Source organism: Pleurodeles waltl, chromosome 9 (genome assembly GCF_031143425.1).
Source record: "Pleurodeles waltl isolate 20211129_DDA chromosome 9, aPleWal1.hap1.20221129, whole genome shotgun sequence".
NCBI classification, from domain to species: Eukaryota; Metazoa; Chordata; class Amphibia; order Caudata; family Salamandridae; genus Pleurodeles; species Pleurodeles waltl.
Genome location: NC_090448.1, coordinates 1,053,112,849 through 1,053,136,331, shown reverse-complemented (window position 1 = coordinate 1,053,136,331; position 23,483 = coordinate 1,053,112,849). Strand labels below are relative to the sequence as shown.

The 23,483-nt window shown below is 40.7% G+C and overlaps 1 protein-coding gene across 1 annotated transcript in view; it reads right to left on the bottom strand.

The window, feature by feature from the left end:
* Positions 1-23,483, bottom strand: part of SOS2 (SOS Ras/Rho guanine nucleotide exchange factor 2) — a 282,480-nt gene that overhangs the window by 111,626 nt on the left and 147,371 nt on the right. Inside the window, exons 10-12 of the mRNA XM_069208691.1 lie at positions 18,085-18,740; positions 15,149-15,230; positions 4,427-4,549 (exon numbers count right to left, since the gene is read on the bottom strand). Of these exons, the coding sequence (XP_069064792.1) occupies positions 4,427-4,549; positions 15,149-15,230; positions 18,085-18,740 (861 nt within the window). The remainder of the gene's footprint in view (positions 1-4,426; positions 4,550-15,148; positions 15,231-18,084; positions 18,741-23,483) is intronic.

Sequence of the window (23,483 nt, the reverse complement as noted above, 5' to 3'; positions counted from 1 at the left end):
TCTGTGCCCTGGTACATTGTGGGTTTCAGGAGTCACCTCCAACACAAAAGAAAAACAAGTTTTCAACGTCATTGTCTAACACTAGATGGCAGGAGTGTGCACTGCATGTAATCCATAGCAGGCAGTTTAGCCGTGTATGTTACAAGGTAAAGCAACCATTGCTCTCTAACCTCTTCCTGTCAAAACCAACTTTGTAAAACCTTCTGTACAAAGCTTCGCCGTGTCGAAAAGGTTTGTGCTTAATAAGTCCATAATATTCATACATACAAAGCAAATGAGCTAAATGTTTTTGTACAAGTTATAAATGGAATTTAATGTACTATGTCACAAGTAGAAGTGTGCAAAATGTTTACAATTTGTGTTTGGATAATTATGCATCATTTTAAAACAACTACGAGATTATGCAAAAAGCAAAACTGACATTTTGCAATATATTTTAGTGTGAAATGCATCCTAACTTCCATTGAGAAGGCATGAACACATTTCGTACTGAAAAAATAGCAAAAGACACAAGTGCGCTCGGGTTGTTTGTGTTGTTGTCATCCATCGGCACAACATTTAGCCGCAAAAGCAGGCCCTCTTCTAGAGGGTGGGTAAGGTGGACCAGCACCCCTTCCCCTATGGAATACCACTGGTCCACCAAAGGCTCTTAGAACTGGAAAGCCAGCATGTTGTTTTAAAAAAAATGTTACACAGAGGCCTGCAGCTCCGCCAGCTCAACCTAACCATTTAACTTTAGTGATTAACACCACTACTAGGGATACTTTCTGTTCTGAGGATAGTAATTATCATTTACATTTAGGTAACCTTTTTATTGAAGCACCTTATTTGATTTATTTCAGCACAGTTAAGGTATGTATTCGACTGTGGTAGTCACCCATTCTACCCTTAACTATGGCTGAAATCTGTATATTAAATGAGTGGGTAAGTACAGCTATGTAGTGTACAGTATGGTGTTCTCTAGTTTGAGTATATTAGTTTCCATGCTTGTTTACCACACGCCACCGCAATATTTGTTTCCGGAATGAATGAAGCTTCTTATATGCTCTGTTCAGTTAGTACATATTATGTATCATTTACACAACTGCAAACCAAATACAGACAATAAAACATTCAGAATCTTCAATTTCTATCAGCTCAAGCACATTACCTCTTGCATGAATTGGCTGATGAAAATGCTAGAAGTAGCATCATTAGATGTAAGGCTACAAGAGGCTAGGATGGCAAAATAGCAATATTGCAGATGTTTACCCCCTGAATGGCCCACACACAAAAAAATACGAATGGCCTCAAAACCAGACGTAGGAACACATAGGATCAATACAAAATAGGTTATGACAGGAAGCATTTGCATACACCTCAAGAGTTATCAGCAAGACATGATTTCCGCTTGGTAAAAATGAGAATTCTCCTTAGCATTTACTACACAAGGGTTCAGTTGTAGATATCTGGGTGAACTGATACTGAAATTTGTCTATGAGCCTGTGGCCAAGAGGGTGTTTTTATCCACACATTGTGAAGTTGCTCGATTTTAGAGAAACACCGGGCTCAAGTTGGTAGGAAGTTGGAGGCAACACCGGGGTCTCCCTACCAAAGAAAGATACAGAACCAGGATAGGGGAGCCCATCACTACCAGACATTGAGGAATACACCCAAAATACAGACGGTGTATGGCAGCAGACAAGGTGGAATATAAAGGGAATATAAAGGGAGGGGCTGTCCGGAGATATTTTTAGAAAAGTTGGAGCTGTAGGGAGGAACATAAAGGACTTGGTTAATACAAGTGTACAGGTGGGTTATCGTGCCACTTTCCCTACATTGCTGCAATATTTGGTCATTAATGTAATATGTACATCTTACAAAGACTTCACATTTTCCTTTTATAGTGTTCTCACGAAAAGTTACCCATTGTTTAAATTAATGTAAAAAATGAACAACTCAATAAGTTGGTGAAATTTGATTGATTTAGATCTCAAAGATCAATAATATTTTCGATTATAAATAATCACAATAAAAAGTTAAAAGTCCCCAAAGTCTCACTGCAAACCTTTAACAATTAGTACATAGGTAAAAACAATGTAAAAAAAAAAAACATTTACAAACTATAACAAACAAATTGATCGAGGGTGACTGCCTGGGCAATCAATTCACCGATTTTGAATATTTTATATTTAAGACACAAAGGCTTTAAAGATCAATTTGTAGATTTCTTCACCCTTGCATGAAGACAAACAGAAAGAACATTCAAAATGTTTTATGTCCCACCATTGCCGAGATCACACATTCTGGTCTATTTTTCCTTTATCGGACGAGTGTTTTTTAAATTATTTAAAGATAAGATGCCTAATCCTAACATTTGTAAAAATCGTCTAATACTATGTTCCAAAGAAAACTTTCTTGATTCTGCTTTAAAGATACACTGCCAGAGTGAGCCTTCTATATTTCTAAGAGCACAAATAAGTAATGCCACTAGTGTAGCTTATTCTGGCAGCAGCATTTTTAATAAACACTAAGTTTTCCAAATCTGCAAATGGTCAATTGTAAATAAACCAATTGTGCAAGTGCAACCTTAGGATTATTATTGAAGGTGTATTAAAGATTTCCTGCCTTAGGGTGCCTTCTGGTGCATGTAAAAAATTGTAAGCCCATCTAATTACGTTCGCCAAATATGTTGAATAGACACTAGAAAGGGTAAGTTCTGAGCATAGTGCTTGAACAGGAATTGATTGACTTAAATATATTATATTCCTGAGCAGCTTTCCTTCGAATAAATTTGGAACTGACCATTTACTTAGGGGAATATATTCAAAGGATAAAATGGGGGGGTTCCTTTGGCTGATAAGTATCCAAAAGGGCTCTGAAATGTCACTTACCAGAAGAACTATAAAAAAAAAGTAAAGCATCTGTATGCACTAACGTCTTGCAACCTATCTGCGAGAAATATGAAGTATTTTCAAGAGACTGGGAGAAGACACTTCCTCGGTATGTGTATGTTTGAACGATGTCCAAGGGCATTCCACCCAATCCCACCTCCAATTAAAAGGATAATACCACTTCTTTCGCTAAACAGGAGCACCTTGGTCTTAGTGTTATTTATTTTCAAAAAGTTATCCCGAGCTTACTTAAATAGTATATTGAGATTTCTCTGAAGACCAGTAGAAGTAAGATCAAAGATTACTTAGTCACAATAAAACATACACATTTTGAAGTTCAATTCTTCGAGAATTATTAATATAACTAAAACACACAGGTAAATCAATAAGACAAATTGGAAACAATAGGGAAGCTGCAAAACAGCCCTATTTCAATCCATCTTGGGTAAAAAGCTTTGGAGTCAATCCTTTGTTTCGCCACCCACAATTAAAAGGTCACACCAGATATATGGAGTCTTAATAAATCGATTGGAATCCCCAAAATATTTTTTTTTTGCCAAAGGGTAGGTCTATCAAACCTATTGAATACTGTACAGAAATCAAATAACCCAGAATAGATAACTTGCCATTTAAACACCACGTATTTATCAATAATAGTTTAACTATTGCTATTTCACTGAGTGTTTGGGTCTAAAACCCGCCTGAACTAACATAATCATATCCATTGAATATGCCCATTCCTTAAAATGGTCCAGAACACTTAAGGCAAAGATCTTCCCTGTGGCAGCTAGTCGGGCGACAAACCGAGAGAAACAAGAAACTGTTTTATGCAAGGGAACAACTATACTTCCAGTCCATCAATTTGGAATTTGCCCGTAGCATAACAATAGGAGAAAAGGGGGGTAAAGAAGTTTCCCCAGCCATCTGGACCATTCTGCATCACTTTTATATGACTCTTATCAGGACCCATCACAGCAGACGATCTTGCTTTCCTTATGTACATCTCAATCCGTGGTGCTATTATTTTCCAATCAAGCACATCGGATTAAATTTGAGTAGACAATCCATTCCGACAGGGGAATGGATATCACTGTAGGATTCTTCCTACTGCCTGTAAATTTTGCGATGAGCTGTCAAACAGTTTTATGGATTGTCTGTCACGTTGCTTGTTGCAGATCCACCCACTTCTTATCTATTATTTTTTGTTGATTGTTGAACTCAATAAAATATATGTACTTTTTAAATGGTTTAATCCTATAAACTATGAAATCCTTGATCAAGGTTCACTTAACATTGTTTGTAGAACTACATGTACATTATTGGCCAGTTAAAGATCCCAATCCATGGAACTATATTTAAGCTATGAACATATTTTTGTGAGTTGTTGCCAAATAGCATTAGTACATTTTACTTTGCATCATTGTTTATCCATTTGCTTACTATTTTATTAAAATAACAAAATATACGCCATTTTTCAAGGAGACACATGCACACATAGACACCAAGAGGATTAAAGAATATAGCTTTGCGCCACGAGTATAACTCAAACAAACCTGAGTTGCACTGGTTGGACATATTCTTTACGAAATCTTTTGAGATCTGCACTGACCGGTTGCTCTCCTTTCTCAATTGCAAGCTTATCCGCCTCTGTTGGTTCAGGCTCTGGGATTTCAAATCTACAAGAAATAAAGTAGTATGAACAATATATTTTAGCTAACATAGGAACCAACTGGTGGGGAATTAAGCAATATTAAAAAGAAATGAAGACATTAAGATGAACCTAACTTTAAGAACTGCACATTTCTGCAACAAAGGACCTCTAAAAGTTTGTTCATCTAGCTATCATCTCTCCAATATTTTCATAGATACGGTAGTATGAGATAAAAGGGTACCCATGTATTTTTAAATGACATTTGTATCACAAATAATACAGACACACTTCAGTAGTTAGCACCAGAGAGACACTTATTCAGTGTGTTTTAGAATTTCAGCACTGAAGTGAAAAAAAACATTCAGTGGGGCAACTAAGTCGGGGGATGTGTAATTGGAAACATGCTAAAATGCTTTATTCAGGAGAAGAATAACTTTAAAGGTACAAACACAATTGATAAGGGATACAGTCTCCTTAAATTAAATTGATCAATCAACCAGGTGGACATCAAGGAATCAAGATGAACTGTTTGTAAAATTCTCGCTCACAGAAAAAAATCAAAAGCATGCGAATCCATCCAGAGGTTGCTGAAGGTGTGTACTGAACACAACATTGGTCTTCTGCTGCTCCCTAATCGGTAAGCCCTTTGCCCCACTCCCCCCCAAAGGAATTGCTGCATGTGTATGCTGGAATCAGCAGTGTGCTTCAAATGTACTGATTTTCAACACTTATTTTTATATTGTGAGGCATGCGGTCACAGCACATTTTAAAATGTTGATCATCACCTTGAGCCCAGGAGAGGCACACCGTACAACAAGCCTCCTAGAAGGAAATGGGAAGTGTGATTTACCCTTTCAAGCTTTGTTCAGACCTTTAATCAAAGCTTAGTAATTCACACATGACTGGAATTCTCGCATGTAACCTCTAAAGCTGGGAAAGGCAAATACCTCACACAGGCCTATTCTCAGGGCTGTCTCAGCACTAAATGGCCTCTAAATGTATAAAAGAAAAATGGGAACTTAAATTGACACAGTGAAAAATAATTGGAAACAGCTCTCTGGTTTGCAAATGTTTAGCCTACTTAGAGAAGCTATACACCTATGGACTATTTAACTGCAACCAGGCCTAACATAAAAACTCTAGAACAAAAGGAAAATGCTACCTGTAACTGTCAGTTTGCCACTTGTTCTGTCACATACTCACATGCTGTGAAATCTCCTGCATTCTAGTGCTAGTGCTTGATTTGGAATATTACAACACTGTGGAAGCCTTGTGACACTAGATATTTCTGTCTTTGGAAAACAATCTTGCTCCACAACCACAGGTAATTGACCAGTATGGCAACACGAATAGTGCCAAGTTTGAATAATCTAGATGACGCTACTCATGAGTTACATTATGAATCATATTGCTTTCACATGTGCTTGGTCCAGTGGACGCCGCAAAGGAAGGCTTCAGGTTTCATTCCTGATAGGATTGGTACCTATATACACCATCCTAAACCCTGCACTTGGAAAATGAATATTCCGAGACAACACCAACATTCAAGAAACTAGGCCAGGTGGATGCACCAACAAAACCTGAAGCAACAACAGAATAGAGTACACCAATGCTGCAGGTGAGAATTACAGCATACTAAGGAGTCTATTGTGAAAACAAAAAATAGTTATTTTGTGTTGGGTTACATACATATTAACTTCTCAGAAACAAGAAGCAGCCGTAGGGGAAGTACCAATGTTTTACAGCTAAATAATAATTATCAGTTCACATTCTCAGTAAGGGTCTGGTAAAATGTTAGTCCGGTTCCACAGCTAACAGGTGCTGCACAGGGAGTAAATGGAAACAACATTTTAAACACTTATTTTTTTTTACAGTACATGTGACTGTAGTATGGCTAGGAAGCCTCAGCAAACAAGAAAGGTCAAACATCCAGATACCTAAAAGGTAAAAAAAAAAAAACAGTGACAACACCATGTACACCACTAATAACTTATAAAAACCAAAAGGAAATGCACACAAATCTGGGCCTTGCAGAGTCAGCTAAGTGGGTATAAATACTAAGGAATGCTGTTAAATACTGGAACGTAATTACTGCATGCTGCTACTGAATACTGCTACGACAAAACAGGCTTGTTTAGCTTTAGTACCACTGGAACAACTAGAAAATGATTTTGAGAACAAGCTCTTAAATGGTTTCAGTTTAGGTCCAAATTGTATGTTCGCAAGGATAGTTGATTATACATTTTTATTCAAGTCAACATGCGTGAACAGATGCCCAAAGAAAGGAGTTGATAGTCAAAAAGAATAGAGATGTTACAGGGAGATGCCCCCAAATATGTGTTGATCAAAGTGAAAAGGTATTTACTTGTAAACCAAGTTCTGCAATGTACGAATCTCTGTTAAAGATTTAAAGGCTAGAATAATGCTGCAGGTTGCAGGGTCCCACACCTCTTTTTCATTTTATATAAACCACAAAATTACATGTAACATTCTGCATCCTTAAATACAGATAACATAATGAAGCTGATTTATATTTTTTTATATTTTAATGTTAAAAATTCTAACCTTGGTCACTAATCATATAAGTAAGTATTTATGAAAAGGGAATTAGTCATACCACAAGCTGTAGAAACTGTTTACAATTGTTTATATCCCTAATTACAGCATTTAATGTATTAAAGAGTTCCCTTTTTTTTTTTTAGATAAAATCCCTCAGGCACATCTTGTGGCATGCTTCATCATAGGACTAGTATCTCATCCAAGGTAACCACTGTTACGATGGGCTCAATTCCACTTGGAGAACTCTTTATAAAATATACTGGGATTGAAACTGAGGAGAATTGACTTTCGGAGACCCGCATTGTCCATAGTAGGATTCATTCAACAAGATTAAAAACAAAAGGTAGATGCAGTGGCCATTTAATCACATCACAATTGCCCCCACAACTATGTCAACATGTTTCAGCCTCTCAAGGTTAGTGGCTTTCTTCAGGAAGACACATTTTTTCGCAGCCTATCTAGTCTGATTAGGTTATGAAAAAAAAAGTATAGGAACATAGCAAATATTTTACGAGCAAACAGATTCCTAAATAAGCTATGACTTCAATAAATAATTCCTATAATTCAGAACTAGGATTCCACATAACTTTCTTCTACATTACAGGATCCTGGTTGATATTCTAGCATCGAAGTAGCATGAATAACCCCTCTACTTGCAGCAAGAGGCCAAAGGACGTAAAAAGATAAATGCATAGCTGCAGGTAACACCTGATGAAATAAACGCTTTAAAGCAGCTGAACCCATTAGGGTATCAGCTGAGCATTCTAGACAGTGGTGCTTGCTGAAATTGAGAACATACCTCCTTGCAGCCGCTTTAGAAATACCCATAACTGGGACAATAGTTACTTACCCTCTTGCAGCATGAGCTTTCAGTTTGCCAAGTAAAACTTTGGTCAACTAGCTCACACTAAATATGCAAAACATATTTTTCTGGGAATAACCTGTTTAGAAGAAAGTAGGCTTTCCTATATGAAGGGGTCTTTTTCTGGCAGGCAACTTTCTTAAAAAACACTGGCAAAGAAATGGTTTTGCTATTGAAAATCCACAACCACTTTCTAAAGGAATGAAGGCTTCTACTACCACTGTATTTAAATGGAAGACTGTGCTCCGTTCCTGAGAGGATTCAGCTTTTATCTATCTATGGGGAGATGTAATAGCTATTGAAAATTGGTAGACTTCCAGGACAAATGGTTCAAGGTGTCCGTATGTTTAGGTCCGAAGGGAGGGGCCATTTATTAGGTCGGAACACAATCTCCCAAAGAGGAGTTAGTCTGTGAAATAAGAGTTTAAGGAAGAACCATTCTGAATGTCTTTAGAGATTTTCACAAGACAGGAATTGTAATTACAAAACTGTGATGGAAATCTCTTATATGCCAACATACCTATTAAACATACTTTAACAGACGACAACTGCAAGCTTGATTTTTAATGGTGAAGACTTGGTAATACTACATCTTGCTGACAAGCGATGAGCTCGAAATTCTTCTGCAGACACCAGAAACATAACCTTCCACACTTGACTGCATAGGCAGCTATAGTGGATCATCTCCTAGCTTGTTTCGGTCGGAACGTTCATATTTTGAAGGTACCTTAACTGTAGAGAATTTACTATAGTAAAAAAAAAAAAAACTCCATCCTTACAGATGCCTTCCAGCAGACACCGAAGTTCATCAAAACACTTCTTTACAAGACTTTTACTGCATTTGGCAATCAGGACAATGAAATGACAAAAGTCAGCAGTTGGATGAGTATCCTTTCTAGGTTAAGACATATCGAACAAATTATTTACCTTCGGCAACCCCTTATCTGGTAGAGACAATATTTAGTTGCAGATTCCTTACCTTTGAATTTTTCTGAGTCCTCAGACTAGATCCAGATGATTTTTGTGAGCAATACCCCTGCGCGACATTAGGTGGTGTTGATCACTCTCGACCCCATCGGCGGCGGATAGGACGTTGCGGTTCCTATATAGGCGCCATCCTGGCATGCTGATGTCAGTTTCTTTTCACGGCTTTCCACGCCAGAAGCGCAGAGCAAGAAAAACGGACTACTGCAGCGTCAAAACTAATTCAGTGAAAGGGGAGTTCCTGTCCCTGAAAGTCAATTTGTAGAGTGGGATGGTTGAGTAGGTCAGTAAGGAATCGGCAACTAGATATTGTCTCTACCAGGTATGGCGTTACTGATGTAAGCACTTGTTCATCTGATAGAGACTTCTAGTTGCAGATTCCTTACCTTTGAATAGATACCCAAGCAATACCATACCTGGAGGTGGCTCTGTGAACCACAATCATACTAGAAAGCCCTTCAGGACGGAAAGAGCAAAGTGCTCATCCCCACAGATCTGACTGTCAAAGCAGCAGAATTAGGTAAACGTGTGCAGAGATGGCCAAGTTGCCGCCTGACAGATATCAAGGACTGGAACTCCGTGCGCTAACGCAGTAGTTGCAGCTTTGGCTGTGGTAGAATTAGCACACAAACATTAAGGGGGTTGCTTCTTGGCCAGTGCGTAGCAGATGCTGATACAGAGCATGACCCATCTGGAGATGGTCTGCTTCTATACTGCCCGACCTTTCTTCGCACCCACATAACTGACAGAGTTGATCATCCACCCAGAACTCTTTTGTACGATCAAGGAAGAACACCAATGCTCTTTCTGGGTACGGACGGTGAAGTCTCTTCTCTTCCTTAGAAGGATGTGGGGATGCGTAAAAAGTAGACAAGGTGATGGATTGGCCTACATGGAAAGGCACAACCATTTCTGGCAGAAAAGAGGCCCTAGTGCGAAGCACCACTTTGTCAGGGTAGACAGAAAGGTAGGGCGGCTTGGATGACAACCCTGCAGCTCACTCAACCTGCCAGCAGATGTAATGGCCACAGGGAAGGCTGTCTTCAAAGTGAGAACAACTGTGGAGAGGCTCGAAAGGAGCGCACATGTGAAAGGTCAAAATCAAATTCAGGTCCCACTGGGGCGGAATGAATGGAAACAGAGGAAAACGGTGTGTAAAACCTTTAAGAAACCTATGTAAAATAGGGCACTTAAACAAAGATGGTTTTTCAGGCAATCACAAAAAAGCAGAAATAGCAGGCAAATTACCTTAAAGGTGCCCACAGCAGAGTCTCAGAAAGCGGCTCAACAGACTTGTTGGTACACCATGCCACAAATTTCTTCCAACAACAGGCGTATACTGTTTTGGTGGAGGTATGCCCGACTGCCAAGATAACATTACAGACTTTGTGAGGAAAGTCAAAAGCTGTCAACTGTTGCTGTTCAATAGCCATGCAAGAAGGCTTAGAGTGGATAGGTTCAGGTGCTGAACCCTCCCCTGCTGCTGCAACAGAAGACCCTCCCAAAGGGGCAAGTCTGATCCGAGGATCGATGGACATGCTCAACTGCTGGTGATACCAGACTCTCAGTGCCCAGTCCAGAGCCACAAGGATTACTTGGGGCCGGTTGGTTGTTCCTGATCTTCTTGAGAAATGAGGGCACAAAGGTGTACAGGAGGCCTGAATTCCACTCGAGACGAAAAGCGTCTCTGAGCAATTGCTGCCTTGGAAACTCCATCGCACAAAACTGCTGAGATTGCACGTTCTCGGTAGAGGTGAGCAGCTCTAACCAATGCTTTCCTCACTGTTGAAAGAGACCTTGCACCACCTCTGGATGGAGACGCTATTCTCGATCTGCTAGATATTTTCGGCTGAGTTTGTCTGCACTGGCATTCCGAGAGTCGCAAGATGTTGAACCACCAGGGATATGTTTTGCTGTTCCAGCAACCTCTAAAGGTGCAGAGCTAGTTGCAGTACCACATGGCGGTGGTGTTGTACATGAACACTTGCACTGTCTTGGCCTTAATAGAGGGAAGAAAATCTTTCAATGCCAGCCAGATTGCACGGAGCTCCACCAGGTTGATGTGGAGTCCAGACTGCGCTTGAGACTAGATGTCTCTGATCTCCACCTCTCCCTGATGGCCACCCCATCCCAAGTGTCATGCATCTGTCACTACTGTTATATCTAGTTGGGGAAGGGAGAGGGATCTGCCTCTGATCCAATCTTGGTTTGTTAACCACCACTGCAGATCTCGTGCAGTTCCCTCTGAGATCTGGACCTAGTCAGATAGTTTCTGCTGATGCTGGACCCACTGGAACTTCAGGTCCCACTGCAGAGTCCACATATGCCACCTGGCATGGGTCATTAACAGGATGCAGGAGGCCATGAGGCCCAGCAGCCTCAGAGTCATTCTCACTGAAATCCAGGATAGAGGCTGAAACATTGGTATCATAGCTTCAATATTTTGGATTTGCCGCTTGGGAGGATAAGCACGAAACTGCAGTGTGTCCAGACCAGTTCCGATAAAAGGGAGCATCTGAAAGGGAGTCGGGTGATACTTCTGCACGTTGATAGTGAACCCCAGTGAATGGAGGTCTGCTACAGCCTGAGATAGGGGAAAACTGAAACCTCTGCACTGCGAAGTTGAGTTGCGACCACCACCACCTTGGCGAACACCAGAGGGCCACTGGTATGGCCAAAGGTAAGCATAGTAAATTGAAAGTGCTTGTGGCCTCCTGTGAATCACAGATAATGCCTGTGGGCAGGCAGGACAGGAATATGAAAATAAGCATCCTGCAAGTCCAACGCTACCATCCAATCTCCTGGCCCCAGGGCAAATAGAACCTGAGCCAGAATGAGCATTTAGAGCCTTTATGTTTTGAGGAAGACATTGAGGGATCGAAGGCTCTTGTCCTTTTTGGGTACCAGAAAGTAGCAGGAATAGCAACCACAACCTACTGCTGGCACTGGAACCCTCTCTATGGCTCCCTTGGCAAAGAGAGCTGTAACCTCCTTGCAGAGAAGGATCAAAAGACCCTCATCATCCGATCGTAGGACCGTGGCATGTATGAAGGGGTAGTCTTGATGGGGCGGAAGTAGCACCTTTGGACTCTCTACAAAACCCACCTGTTTGATGTAACGGATTGCCAGCGGAGCAGGTGATAGATAATCCTGCCTCTGACTGGCCCTTGATGGGGGAAGAGTCAGACTAGGAAGATTTAGAAGTTGCTTTGTGGGTGGTGGACTGTCCAGACCGCTGGTCACCTGATCCACAAGGATGGTGGATCCCGTGCACACAGCCACGCCAAGCCAGGGCAGCATGCATGGTACGGTGGCTGGCTGGAAATTGTTGTGGTTGGAGATCCCTTCCGTAGCCTCAAAAGGGGCGATAGGCAGACTGAAGGAGGCTGCCGCAAGGCCAAAGTATCTGGCCGTTCCTCGAGGATCCTCGAAGCACTAAAGCGCCAAGTCTGCCTTGTCTTCGAAGAGACGGGTGCCATCAAAGGGCACCTCAATCTAAGAAGCCTGGACATCCCCTGAAAAGCTAGACGCCCTCAGCCAGGTGCAGCACCTTAAGGCCACTGTTGATGAAACTGCTCTGGCTAGTGAGTCAGTCGTGTCCAGTCTGCAACGGATGGTGAACTTTGCTGTGTCTCTCCTATCGGTTACAGAGAGAGTACAGCCCGGGCCTCCTCCGGGACCTGTGGCAGCACTTGTGCAACCGTATTCCACAATGTGTGGGAATACTGGCCTAAAAGGCATGCAGTGCTCACAGACTGCAATGCGAGGCTGGCAGAAGAAAACCTCTTCTTCCCAAGTGAGTCCAGCCTCTTGGATTCCCTATCCTGGGGAGCAGAGGCTTGGCTCACCAATCTCTCAGGATTAGGGTGTTGCATTAGAAAACTTGGGTTGCCGGTCTTCTTTATTTGAAGCGACAAGCTAAACAAAGCCTCTTACTGAAGAACTATGTTTGTCTGTTTGAACAGAAGATCCGGTTGATACTCAGGCTTCCTCCTTGGTGAGACTGCTGGTAGAGATTTGAAACATACAACATAACTACTATATATAAAATTCAACTTCCCGTCCCCAAACTATAAGATTAGTTAGTCAAATTAGAAAGTGATTCTCCAATCTGGCAGGGGGGCTCTTGTGTAAACTGATGGCTAATGATCTCTCTGGCCTCAAGAGTAACTTTGTTGGTAGTGTGGGTGCTGCTGTTGAGACCGCTGATACAAACAGCGTTGGACTGTATCCTCTGCTGCTGTAACTGTTGGCATCACCCACCCATTTCATTGTATTGGCTATTTAAAGAACTACTTCTAGTAGTCTAGTCTTTAGCGGCACAGTATTAATCATCTATGTGTTAGATTGCATCCTCTGCATGCCCTCATCTATGCTGAGGAACAAAAATTATAGGATCTATGAAAGAAAGATTCATAATCTCCATCAGAGTTTCATATGATCATACCGATCTACAGTGTGGTGACCATGGTAGCATTCTGAAACTGCCAGATTAGAAGTAATTACTTGATTGGAGACAGGCAGGCCTTAACTTAGGATTTCAATTCCACCTCCAGTCTTTAAGGATGGCTTTAGAAGATCTCTTGAAGTGTAATTGAAACAAAGGACATTCTCTGCATACTACAGAGTTATAAACTTTTCTTCCCTCAGCGCCTACGTGCTTGCTCAATTGCAGTGAGGTGTGGCACTTTCTCATCTAAAACTCTATGACAGAGTCTAGGTTTGGATCACCTTCAAGGTAAGTTGGACACAGCTATGTTGTCTGTGCTTCTTAACCGGCCCTGGTGCTGCTACCTCCGTTGTTGCTGGAGTGAATAGCTTCTTAGGAGTGCATTCTACAAAGCTGGGTTCACCAGTAGTGGTCTACCTGGATCAAGATCTGGGATTTCTGATACCTATACCTTGGTTATCTGTAGAACCTCTATTGACTTAGACTGCTGATGCAGAGTAATCTTTGGAAATGCAGAAGGCAGTCTAGGCATGTAAGCACTTAGTGGAAGAGGAAGATTTTAGTAATAGGCAGTGCTTATAGGAGGGTAACTCAGTCACAGTGGAAAGAGTTTTCTTCCTTGGCAGGTCTTTCTAGCCCTTCTTGTGCATCCCAATAGAACTGTTTCTTACGTTAATGTTCCTGTTTACCCTCAAGCACATGGATTCTCTGTCCATCCAAGTCTTTTTAAACTTATTTTGTAAAAACAACATTTTTTCAAAGAAGAAAAGTTGGACTGCACGCATCCTTTTTCTCCATGTGAGTAATTTCCAGCCTGTTGTATTCAACTGGGAGACTTCACAAAAACACAAAGGCAGGATAGAACTTTCACAAATAGAAAATTACTGCAAATACCAGAAATGAACCGGAAACCCCATTTCAAACACTTTTAGATGTTTTACATGCCATGACACACACAAAAACATCCAGAAAGAGAAGAAATTCTCTCTGAAAGGGTGAAAAATCCCTAGAGCTCTGTATTCAAGGGCATTTTTGACAAGTCAGAAAAAAATAACAGAGGTGAAGGGGCAGTTCTAATATCAGCTTTCGACTTATGTTGTCTATCTGGCTGCACTTCTGTCTTTTTTCAGAACATTTTCTTTTACATTTACAAAGCAATTATTTTAACGAAAAGGGAAAAAAAACATTGGTAAATGGTGCCTGAGGTAGACCACGGTATTTTATCTGCATTGAAACTGCCCAATTTTTCCATAGAAGCAGCTTATAGGTCTATAAACCGCACACAATGTTCACAATTCTAGTGTTAAGGACTAACAATGAAGAGCCTAAGATGCACACACTTTAGGTACTTTTCATTAACAAAAACTGAACCATTAAAAATATTTCTTTAATATGAATTAGGAAGCAGGCTGTAAGTACAATAATGAGGTGTAGGAGGAAAATACAGTTCCAAGAGTAAACACATCGGACTAAAGGGACCTTAAACCCAAAATGAAATAAGGAGACCACATTAAAGAGTTACGATGGCTTAAAAAGACTGGTGTTGCAAGACTAGTCAATACTGAGTTTTTTAACCTTCTGCAATGTGGACTGTGGTGTTCTCACTAAAAATCAGTATAGCTAAATAACGTAGTTGACTAGAGAGAAAGCTAGATTTAATCCACTAGAGTTTAAAAGTCAAATAATACTGTACAATCTTTTTACTGTCTTAAGCGAAACACAATATTTGATCCATGAATATGAGAACTGAATGGTGGAAGAATATTTACCTTTTAATCAACAAGCTGAGCAATTCCTGGGGCTTACAAAATGAGCGGTATGTAGTCAAGAAAGTGCGCACAAAATTAGGATCTGAAAAGGAAGACAATAATAAAAAAAAAACAAGACAGCTTTTTAGAGACGGGCTTTAATGTCTAACTTTCAAAGCTGTTCTGTAAGTACAATACTATATTGAGTAGACCACGAAAATAACAAATGAAGCAAACATGGCAATCAATTTCAAACCAATCTATTATCTCAGGCAATGGCAGGGCTACGGTGTTGAGCTTTGAGCCTAGCACCACTTAAAGGATGTCCAACGTTCGGCTGAGATAAAAAGAGAAAGCCAGTTTGCTGCTGCCCACTTTTCAAGGCAATGCAGGTGGCTACTGGATAGATCCCTGTGCTGGGACCGCACAGCTGAGGCTATCCAAGAGCAGAGATCCACTACGGAGAGGTACTGCTGGAAAGGGAAGAGAGTCACCTTTCCAACTATACCTCTCATGTGCAGATCTGGATCCAGGGGTCCGACAGGGCCCCCAAGCACGGATCAAACAGAAAGCAGCTAGAAATGTGACACTCCCGCTGATTTCAGCGACTAGAATGTCACTGAAATTGGAGAAAAAATATCTATATTTTGGGAAGCTGGGAAAGCATTTGCTTTGCAGCCTGGAGGGAGGGCATTCACAAGGGGTTCTCTCTAGTGTTCGCACCAGAGGGATTCCGTGAACTTAGTGAGAGAAGGTGGTAACTGTGTTTAAGAATGGTTAGGGTGTGGAATAGACTTTCTCAAGTTATTATCAGTGAAAGTTCATTCAGTATTTGGAAATTCAGTTTTGCATAAATCAGACAGACATCTTGATGAAAACACCAGAAAGAGAGCACCTCGGACTATTGTCATTTTGATATATCTAAAACAAATTTAATGCTTTCAATATTTTGCTAACCATTAAATAGAAGTATACATACAATGTTTTTTATCTTCCTGTGTATCTCTCTCAAAAAAAATAAAACCTTCAAGATTTTGACAATTAAAGGAATGTATATCGTGGAGGACATTACGCGGCATTATGCATAAGCAAACAATATAAGACCGTGGCACACAAGATAAAATTCTACATCCACTGGAAAATCTACATTTTATCATGTGACTCCACACAAAGGAGCTCCCTTCAATCCATTTCCAAACTGTTTTGTGTAGCTTGCAATGTCATTGTAGAGTGGCCAGGTCTACGAGGTCAAGTGAACACTTATTGGGAGTATGTTGCTCATGTTTACACCTTTCATTTATTAGTTTCCCTGCCAGCAGGCATCTAAGATGTGCAATTACGTGGAAGGAAATTAAATCAAAACCAGCCAATATCAGCTACAAGCAGCCTAGTTAGATGTGTCTGGCATGACCAATTTAGAAACAGGGAAGTCCTTTTAAATCCACATTATGCTGAATTCTGACTCAAGGGCCGTGGCATGAGTTGGAATACAGCCAAGGAATGTGTCCTGAAAGGTTTTTAAAAAGAAAATCAGTTTGCTATGAAGATGAACTGATCTGTGGTACCTATTTTCTAAAGTCAGGCAAATAACATCACAAGTCCGACAGAACATATGCGAGGGTTTGACCAAAACGTATAATCTGACGCAGAATTTAGACAAGATGATAAACTTTAATTGTCAATTTATTTCTTACACTTTTGCATTGAGCTAGTGATGCACACTAGTGAATATTGTGGATTGCTCATTAGAGTTAGTTAAATCAGCTCTTTTGGTAAACAGCTAGCAGCATCTCAGTGTACCGACACTTACAAAGACATGGAATAAGCTTTAAAAAGTATTAAGCAGACATAAATTTAGACTAACTATATTTGGAAAGTTAACTTTGCAGTTACAGTGAAGGGTCAATTTCTACATAGCATGATATTGTTCTCCAAGAAAGTATCTTATACACCAAATTAGGGATGTAAGACAAACTACACATGTTTCAAGTCCCATTACAAACACACTGCAAATTGTTTACTAAAATTGCACACAAGGTGAGAAGCCTGTTCATCAGTCCATAGTCAAAACACATTTGTTCCCTGTTTGCTTGCTCTTCCAATTGCCCACTCTTGTTGTACAGGCTCCTTTTCTCAACCTGCACCCTCTATCAGTCTTCTACCCACAATCTGTCACCCAAACAAAACACCGTTCAAAGACCACCTCACTGTATCACTTATTTGCCTTCTGTTGCCAGGGTATCTGTCTCTCCCTCTGTGCCAATTCACTCCTTTCCGTCTGCAGCGTACAGCACGCCTTTATCTATAACAAGCCTGCCTATTCTACGAAAGATCTTGTCTTCCATATCCTGCTGCCAGCAACAGTCAGCTACCTTCCATCCTATGCCTGTAACTTTTTGCCACCACTTCTTGAACATGCAGCTGAAATCTGCACTATGTTCCGTAGTCTGCACAAGGAGCCTCCCAAGAACCTACCATTTGGCCTTCTGCCCATGTGTTCACCTCCCTCATAGCACACAAAGACTGTTAACATCTTTAAGGCCACAGCCTATAATTCAGACCTCTAAATAAATTAGTATGATTGTGAACGATACAGCATGTTACAAGTATTCTACAACTATTTGCCCAAAACATTACAAATAATGCTTCCCCATAAACGAGATGCCAATTTTGGTGTAAATCAAAAAAAAAAGCAACCACATTTTTTGATTTGCACATATATCATCAAACTATTGTTTATAATATACAGGAAGATAAATGGTAATAGAAATATTTCGGCACTCTTGTGTTGCTTGGTGAGGTAACATGTCCCTTAACATCAAAAAAGGTATAACTTGGATAAAATCAGTGTGGAATGTATTTTCCCCATACTTACACAAGTAAAGACTCAGTAAATCCCACTTTAACATTAGTTGAATAAACATGTTTTTTCAAACACATGCTTAAGAAAATCATACCTGCATACATGTGGTATGTGAGCCTTTCAATTAATTTATATACTGTTCCTCCTTTGATGATGGGGATTCCACCCCGGGCTTGTAGGTTGTCTTCAAAGACAATGTTATCTTCAGAGTCTTCCTCTACAAACCGATACACATCTGGACTGGGAAGTCGCAGGGGCTGTTCATTTTCCTCCTGTAATAACACCGAGTCAAGCATGCGATCAAGGGTGCTGCGATACTGAAGAGAAATCAATGCAGCCATCCAGCTGTTTTTCTCTTCTGCAGATTTGGCAGCAAACAGAATAGAATTTTCATCTTTTGACACCAGTTCAAAAGCATGTTTGTAGTCACACGTGTCCTCCTTATCATTAATTTGTATCTTCCTCATGATGAACTTCTCCTTCAGCCTATACTCTGCACTGCTGTAGCCTGGGAGTCGGGACTGTCCGTGGTTCGCTTTACAGCTTATCATTAAGCCATCAAATAGGAAGATGTGGCGCTCGTGCTTGGCTCCAACCCTCATCATTGTGCCTTCCATGATAAACTCATTGCAGCATTGCCCAATGTCTTTTCCTTCCCACCCATCTATGTTCTTCTGGATCTCATTCATTTTTTTGATGGCAAGGTGCTTGCTTCTTGTCTGGCGACTGTAAAACCGAGAAATGGGGTCCCTGTAATGATTCCAAAAACAATTTTAGTTTTACGTTTTTATAGACTTCAGAGTTTAAAAAAATGGTAACCAGATTAAATAACTATTAGTGGGTTACAAGATTCATACATTTGCACCGTGCAACAACCCATTTTGGCAGGCTAGAACCTTCAAATTTAAAGTGTTTTCATGAATAGACGAATCACACCTTTGCTCTAGTGAAGACAAGAGATCAAAGCAAGTGAGATAGAAAAAGACTGTTTTATAATTGATACTGAACTTAAAACGTACATACACGAGCCTCAAGATTTAAATACAATTAAAGCACCCACTGTATATCCTTCTTAATTTCAAAAGGATATATAATGGACATTAAAGCACACAAAAACAGACGCAAATTAACACTGTGATAAATTGTGGGGTCACATCAGTACAGTACACTATGGACCAAAATAGACATCTGAAGTGTGGTATGATAATGCTTAGCAGAAAGAAAAAATGCACTTCAGGATGAAAAGAAAAAGTTACTAACCTGCATTATTGATTGACTAGTATAGATTAAAGTTGCACAGGGGGTTTGGTCAAACCTTAACATTTGTCAGAAAAATGTAAATTTAATAACTAAATTTGTGGCAATTTCATTAAGGTCTAAATTTTACTTGATCCAAACCACACTATTGTGGCTGCAAAAGTCCCCGTTCTCTGGCATCATGTCCGACAACTTTTTTTCAGAAGTATTAGTGAAGACATGAAAAAAAAATCAGGACAGGCAGATGAGCGTTAACTGTGAAGATACCCATGCTGTAGAATCAACATATAAAGGATTTTTTTTTTTTTTTTTTTTTAATTTACTTATTTTCAATGGAGAAGAGGACTTTCCACAGATTCCTTTACTAGTTTAACAAGATCACCAAGAGAATGCCTCATGCTGAGATGGTACTCAGTATTGAGAACTCACTTTAGGAGTTTCAAAGAACACTCAATCGCTCTGACAGCGGGGGACCAAATCAAAGAAATAATCCTTACAATAGTTAAGAAGACCTCTTTTGCACCATATATTTGCAGATCGTCTCCAGAAGAACTTTCCTTGGGTCTTTTTGCCCTCCTGGTATGTGCAGGTTACCAATAAAACTAGAGATTTGGAAGCCATCTTGTTGAAGAACCCGATGGACTGGAGAATCCTCTTGTGCATACTGCTTGGAAAAGGTTTCCTTTGAAAGTGAGTCGCAAACAAAAAAGAAGTGCACTGTGTTGAAAAACCATACCTATCATGGTATAAGGAGGAAGGAATGTGTTACTTACCCTGTAGCATCTGTTTATGGCTTATAGTGCTGTAGATTCACATACTCTGCACACTCCTGCCATCCAGTGTTGGGACCGGAGCTGTGCAAGTTATTTTTCTTCAAAAAAGTCTTTCGAATCACAAAGTCGAGTGATTCCTCCTGTCGGTGATATTGAGCATGGGCATCGACTCCATTGTTAAATAGTTTTTCCGCAGGAGGATGAAAAAGGAGTGTAAAGTATGTTTAAATAATGCAATGACCATGCTAAATGTAAATCTAAATGTGTACTGAAAAATTGCAATGGCCACAGGTGTCCAGGGAGGAGGGACGGTGCATATGAATCTACAACACTACATGTCACAAACCGATGCTTACAGGGGAAGTAACATTCTGAACAATGGCATGTGCAGCTGTAGATACACATTCTCTACGTAGACAGTAAAGCAGACCCTCCTTAGAAGCAGTGGTTAGCCTATGGGAGTTGCAGTGGTCTGATAAAGAGTACCTAGCACTGTCTGCCCTACACTCTTTTGTTGGCATGCTGAAACATCCACACAGCAGTGCATGGTGAAGCTGTGTGGTGTAGACGATGTAGCTGCCTTACAAATATCAGCTGTAGGGATGTTTTCAAGAAAGGCCATAGGTGCTCCCTTTTTTACGAGTCGAGTGTGCTCTGAGAGAAACACGTAAAGGTCTTTTGGCCTTATGGTAACAATTTTGAAAACATCTAACTATCCATATGGCTACGCCTGATTTGGATATTGGGCAGCCTTTATGAGGAGGAAAAAAGGCTACAAAGAGTTGTTTAGTTTTTCAGAAAAGTTTTGGTTCTATCTACGTAGAACATGAGGGTTTTATTTTTACATCTATGGTATGAAGAGCTCTTTCCGCAACCTAGTCTGGTTGAGGGGAAAGAAACGGGGAGCTCAATGGATTGACTGAGCTGAAATTGTGAAACTACCTTAGGTAGGAATTTAGAATTAGTATGAAAAACTACCTTGTCTCTATGTATTTGGAAGAAAGGTTCTGAGTCAGCTCACTAACATGCCTGAGTGAGGTAATGGCAACTAAGAATGCCATTCTCCACGAAAGAAAATGAAGGGGGCATGAGTGTAGGGACTCAAATGGGGGATCCATGAGTCTGGTGAGAACAATGTTAAGGTTCCAGGAGGGACAAGGGCGTGGCTAAGGTGGCAACTGAGTGAGTCACACAATTCAGTGCTCCTCAATCCTCTGCCTGCCAATATGTACTACTCAGATAAACACTTGGTGGACAGTAACTTGGGTACAGACGTCACAAGAGTGAGATCTCCTCTCCCTTTCTGGACATCCTTGCCACTGTCTCTCATGGGTCACATCACCAAATCTAAAATGCTGTTCCTGCCCACATTATTCTACTTCTTTTCGGCTGTCCTCCTTCTGCTGACCCAGAAGATATTCCGGCAAATGCGCTCACTCTTGACTGCTTTAGTTTAGGGGAAGGGAAGGAGGCGCGTTGCTCTTTCCAAACTGTGTGCCCCACTGGAGGAAGGCAGCCTAGGCATCCTGAACAATGATTATTATTATGCCGCTGCACACTTACAATGGCCCACCCACTGGCTGGTGCGACAGACCATATCAGAATTAGGACAATGGTTTGACAGGGCTCAGCCGCCTCCTGTCTTGGAAAGGCTGCTGGGGTCAGAAGTGGTAGTCCCAAGAGGAGAAGGAAATTCTCCTACGAGTGGCTCAGAAGTGCTGGAACACTTGCATAATTGAAAGACACCCCAACTTCCATACACCCCAGAATTACCTCTTTGGGCGATGTAGGGCTGCACTGGACTGAGATCTAGACCTGACGTGACCCTCATGGTTGGAAGCTGGTCTTGCGACCTGGGACGACCTCTTTCAGGACAAGATCCTATGCACATTTGGCAGCTTAGTGGATGGCTATGGCATACCACCTGGCTCCTTCCTTATATACTCTACACTCACAAGATACCTGCATGAGGTCCGGCACAGAACCCACGATGAATCAGACACCTCATCATCACTGCAGGCATCCCATGGTCGCTTAACTAATTCCTTCATTGATATTAAATGGTCCCCAAAGTTTGAATCCTATTTGGATGTGATACCGGATTCGCAGGGCAAGAGCTTATATGCAAGGTTTCGCTTTGGCTCTTTGCCCTTGTTGTCACTGATTCATAGGTGGGGGCCGACTAATCTTCCCGATATATGCCCTGCCTGTGGCAGTACTTTCGAAACCATTGAGCATTTCATGTTCTTCTGCCCAGCCTATGCGATTCCACGTTTAAAATGGATTCGCAATATTTGCAGGGACATGGGATTCAAGAACTGCTCTTTGGCTCTACGGGTTCTAAAAAGCCATAATTCAACCGATGTAATTCTCTCAGTAAGCAAGTATCTAGCAACAGCTTGGCGCATACGATGCCGTCTCCAAAAAGTAATTCAAAGTCCCATCCCTTTATAGATAAGTTTTAGAGCCACATGTGCAATTCAAGTTATTGTCCTAATGTTTTTACACCAAGTTAAAGATGTGTACTTATTTATTCCTTAAGAATTATTTATTATCTTGTTTTATGTGCTTTTATGGCCATGGATCGAACAAAGTTGATGATGATGATGATGATGATGAATTATTGACCATGTGGTTTAGACAGGGCTTTGGAACAGATTTTTCTTAGATAATACGTGGGTAATCATTCTGTGGTTCTGCTACTGTATCACTAGTGTTAGCCGCAAAGAGCTATTTTTATGCACTTGTCTGGCATTAGTGCCATTTTAACATGAATCTGATAACCATTTTAAGTTACTATATAAGCTTTTATTACATTGTGCTTGTGTTTTTAATGACTTGACAGTGCCTAAATTTGCCTATACGATTGTGCCGGTTGCAGGCGCCCTTACTAAAGTATGCCACTTAAACTACCAAGAAACTGTACTATTATGTAACATCAACTTAGCACTCTAAAGCTTAAATCATGGGCCTGATAGCTTGCACTTATCTTGGTGATGGTACCACCTGGGAAACTTGAATCTGAAACCATCTCATATTGTTTTAAGAGCCTTAAATATTTGTATTATTTTTAACACTATGAAGCAGATGTTCAGAAACCTTGGCATCTAAATGTTAAGTTATGCATCGGGAACAATGGTGGACTATAGTAGGCCATGGCCTATAGAAGCTATTTTTATTCTAAACTCTATTTTATGCCAGTGTGAAAGTATAATGGAACAAATGCACCTTCTTTGTATAATTTAATGTGTAACTTTTATGACCCATGGTCGAATAAAGTATATATATATACCTCTCATATATACACTGCAGGCAATATTGACATGTGGAGTGGCTGCCCGCCAGTCATGCACTTATATAGCTCTTTACGCGCAGATAAGTGGACACCACTTCACTCTCTCTGAGGTTATTGGGACACAGCACTTGACACCGCATACAGTGGACAAACAATGGACACAGTGTT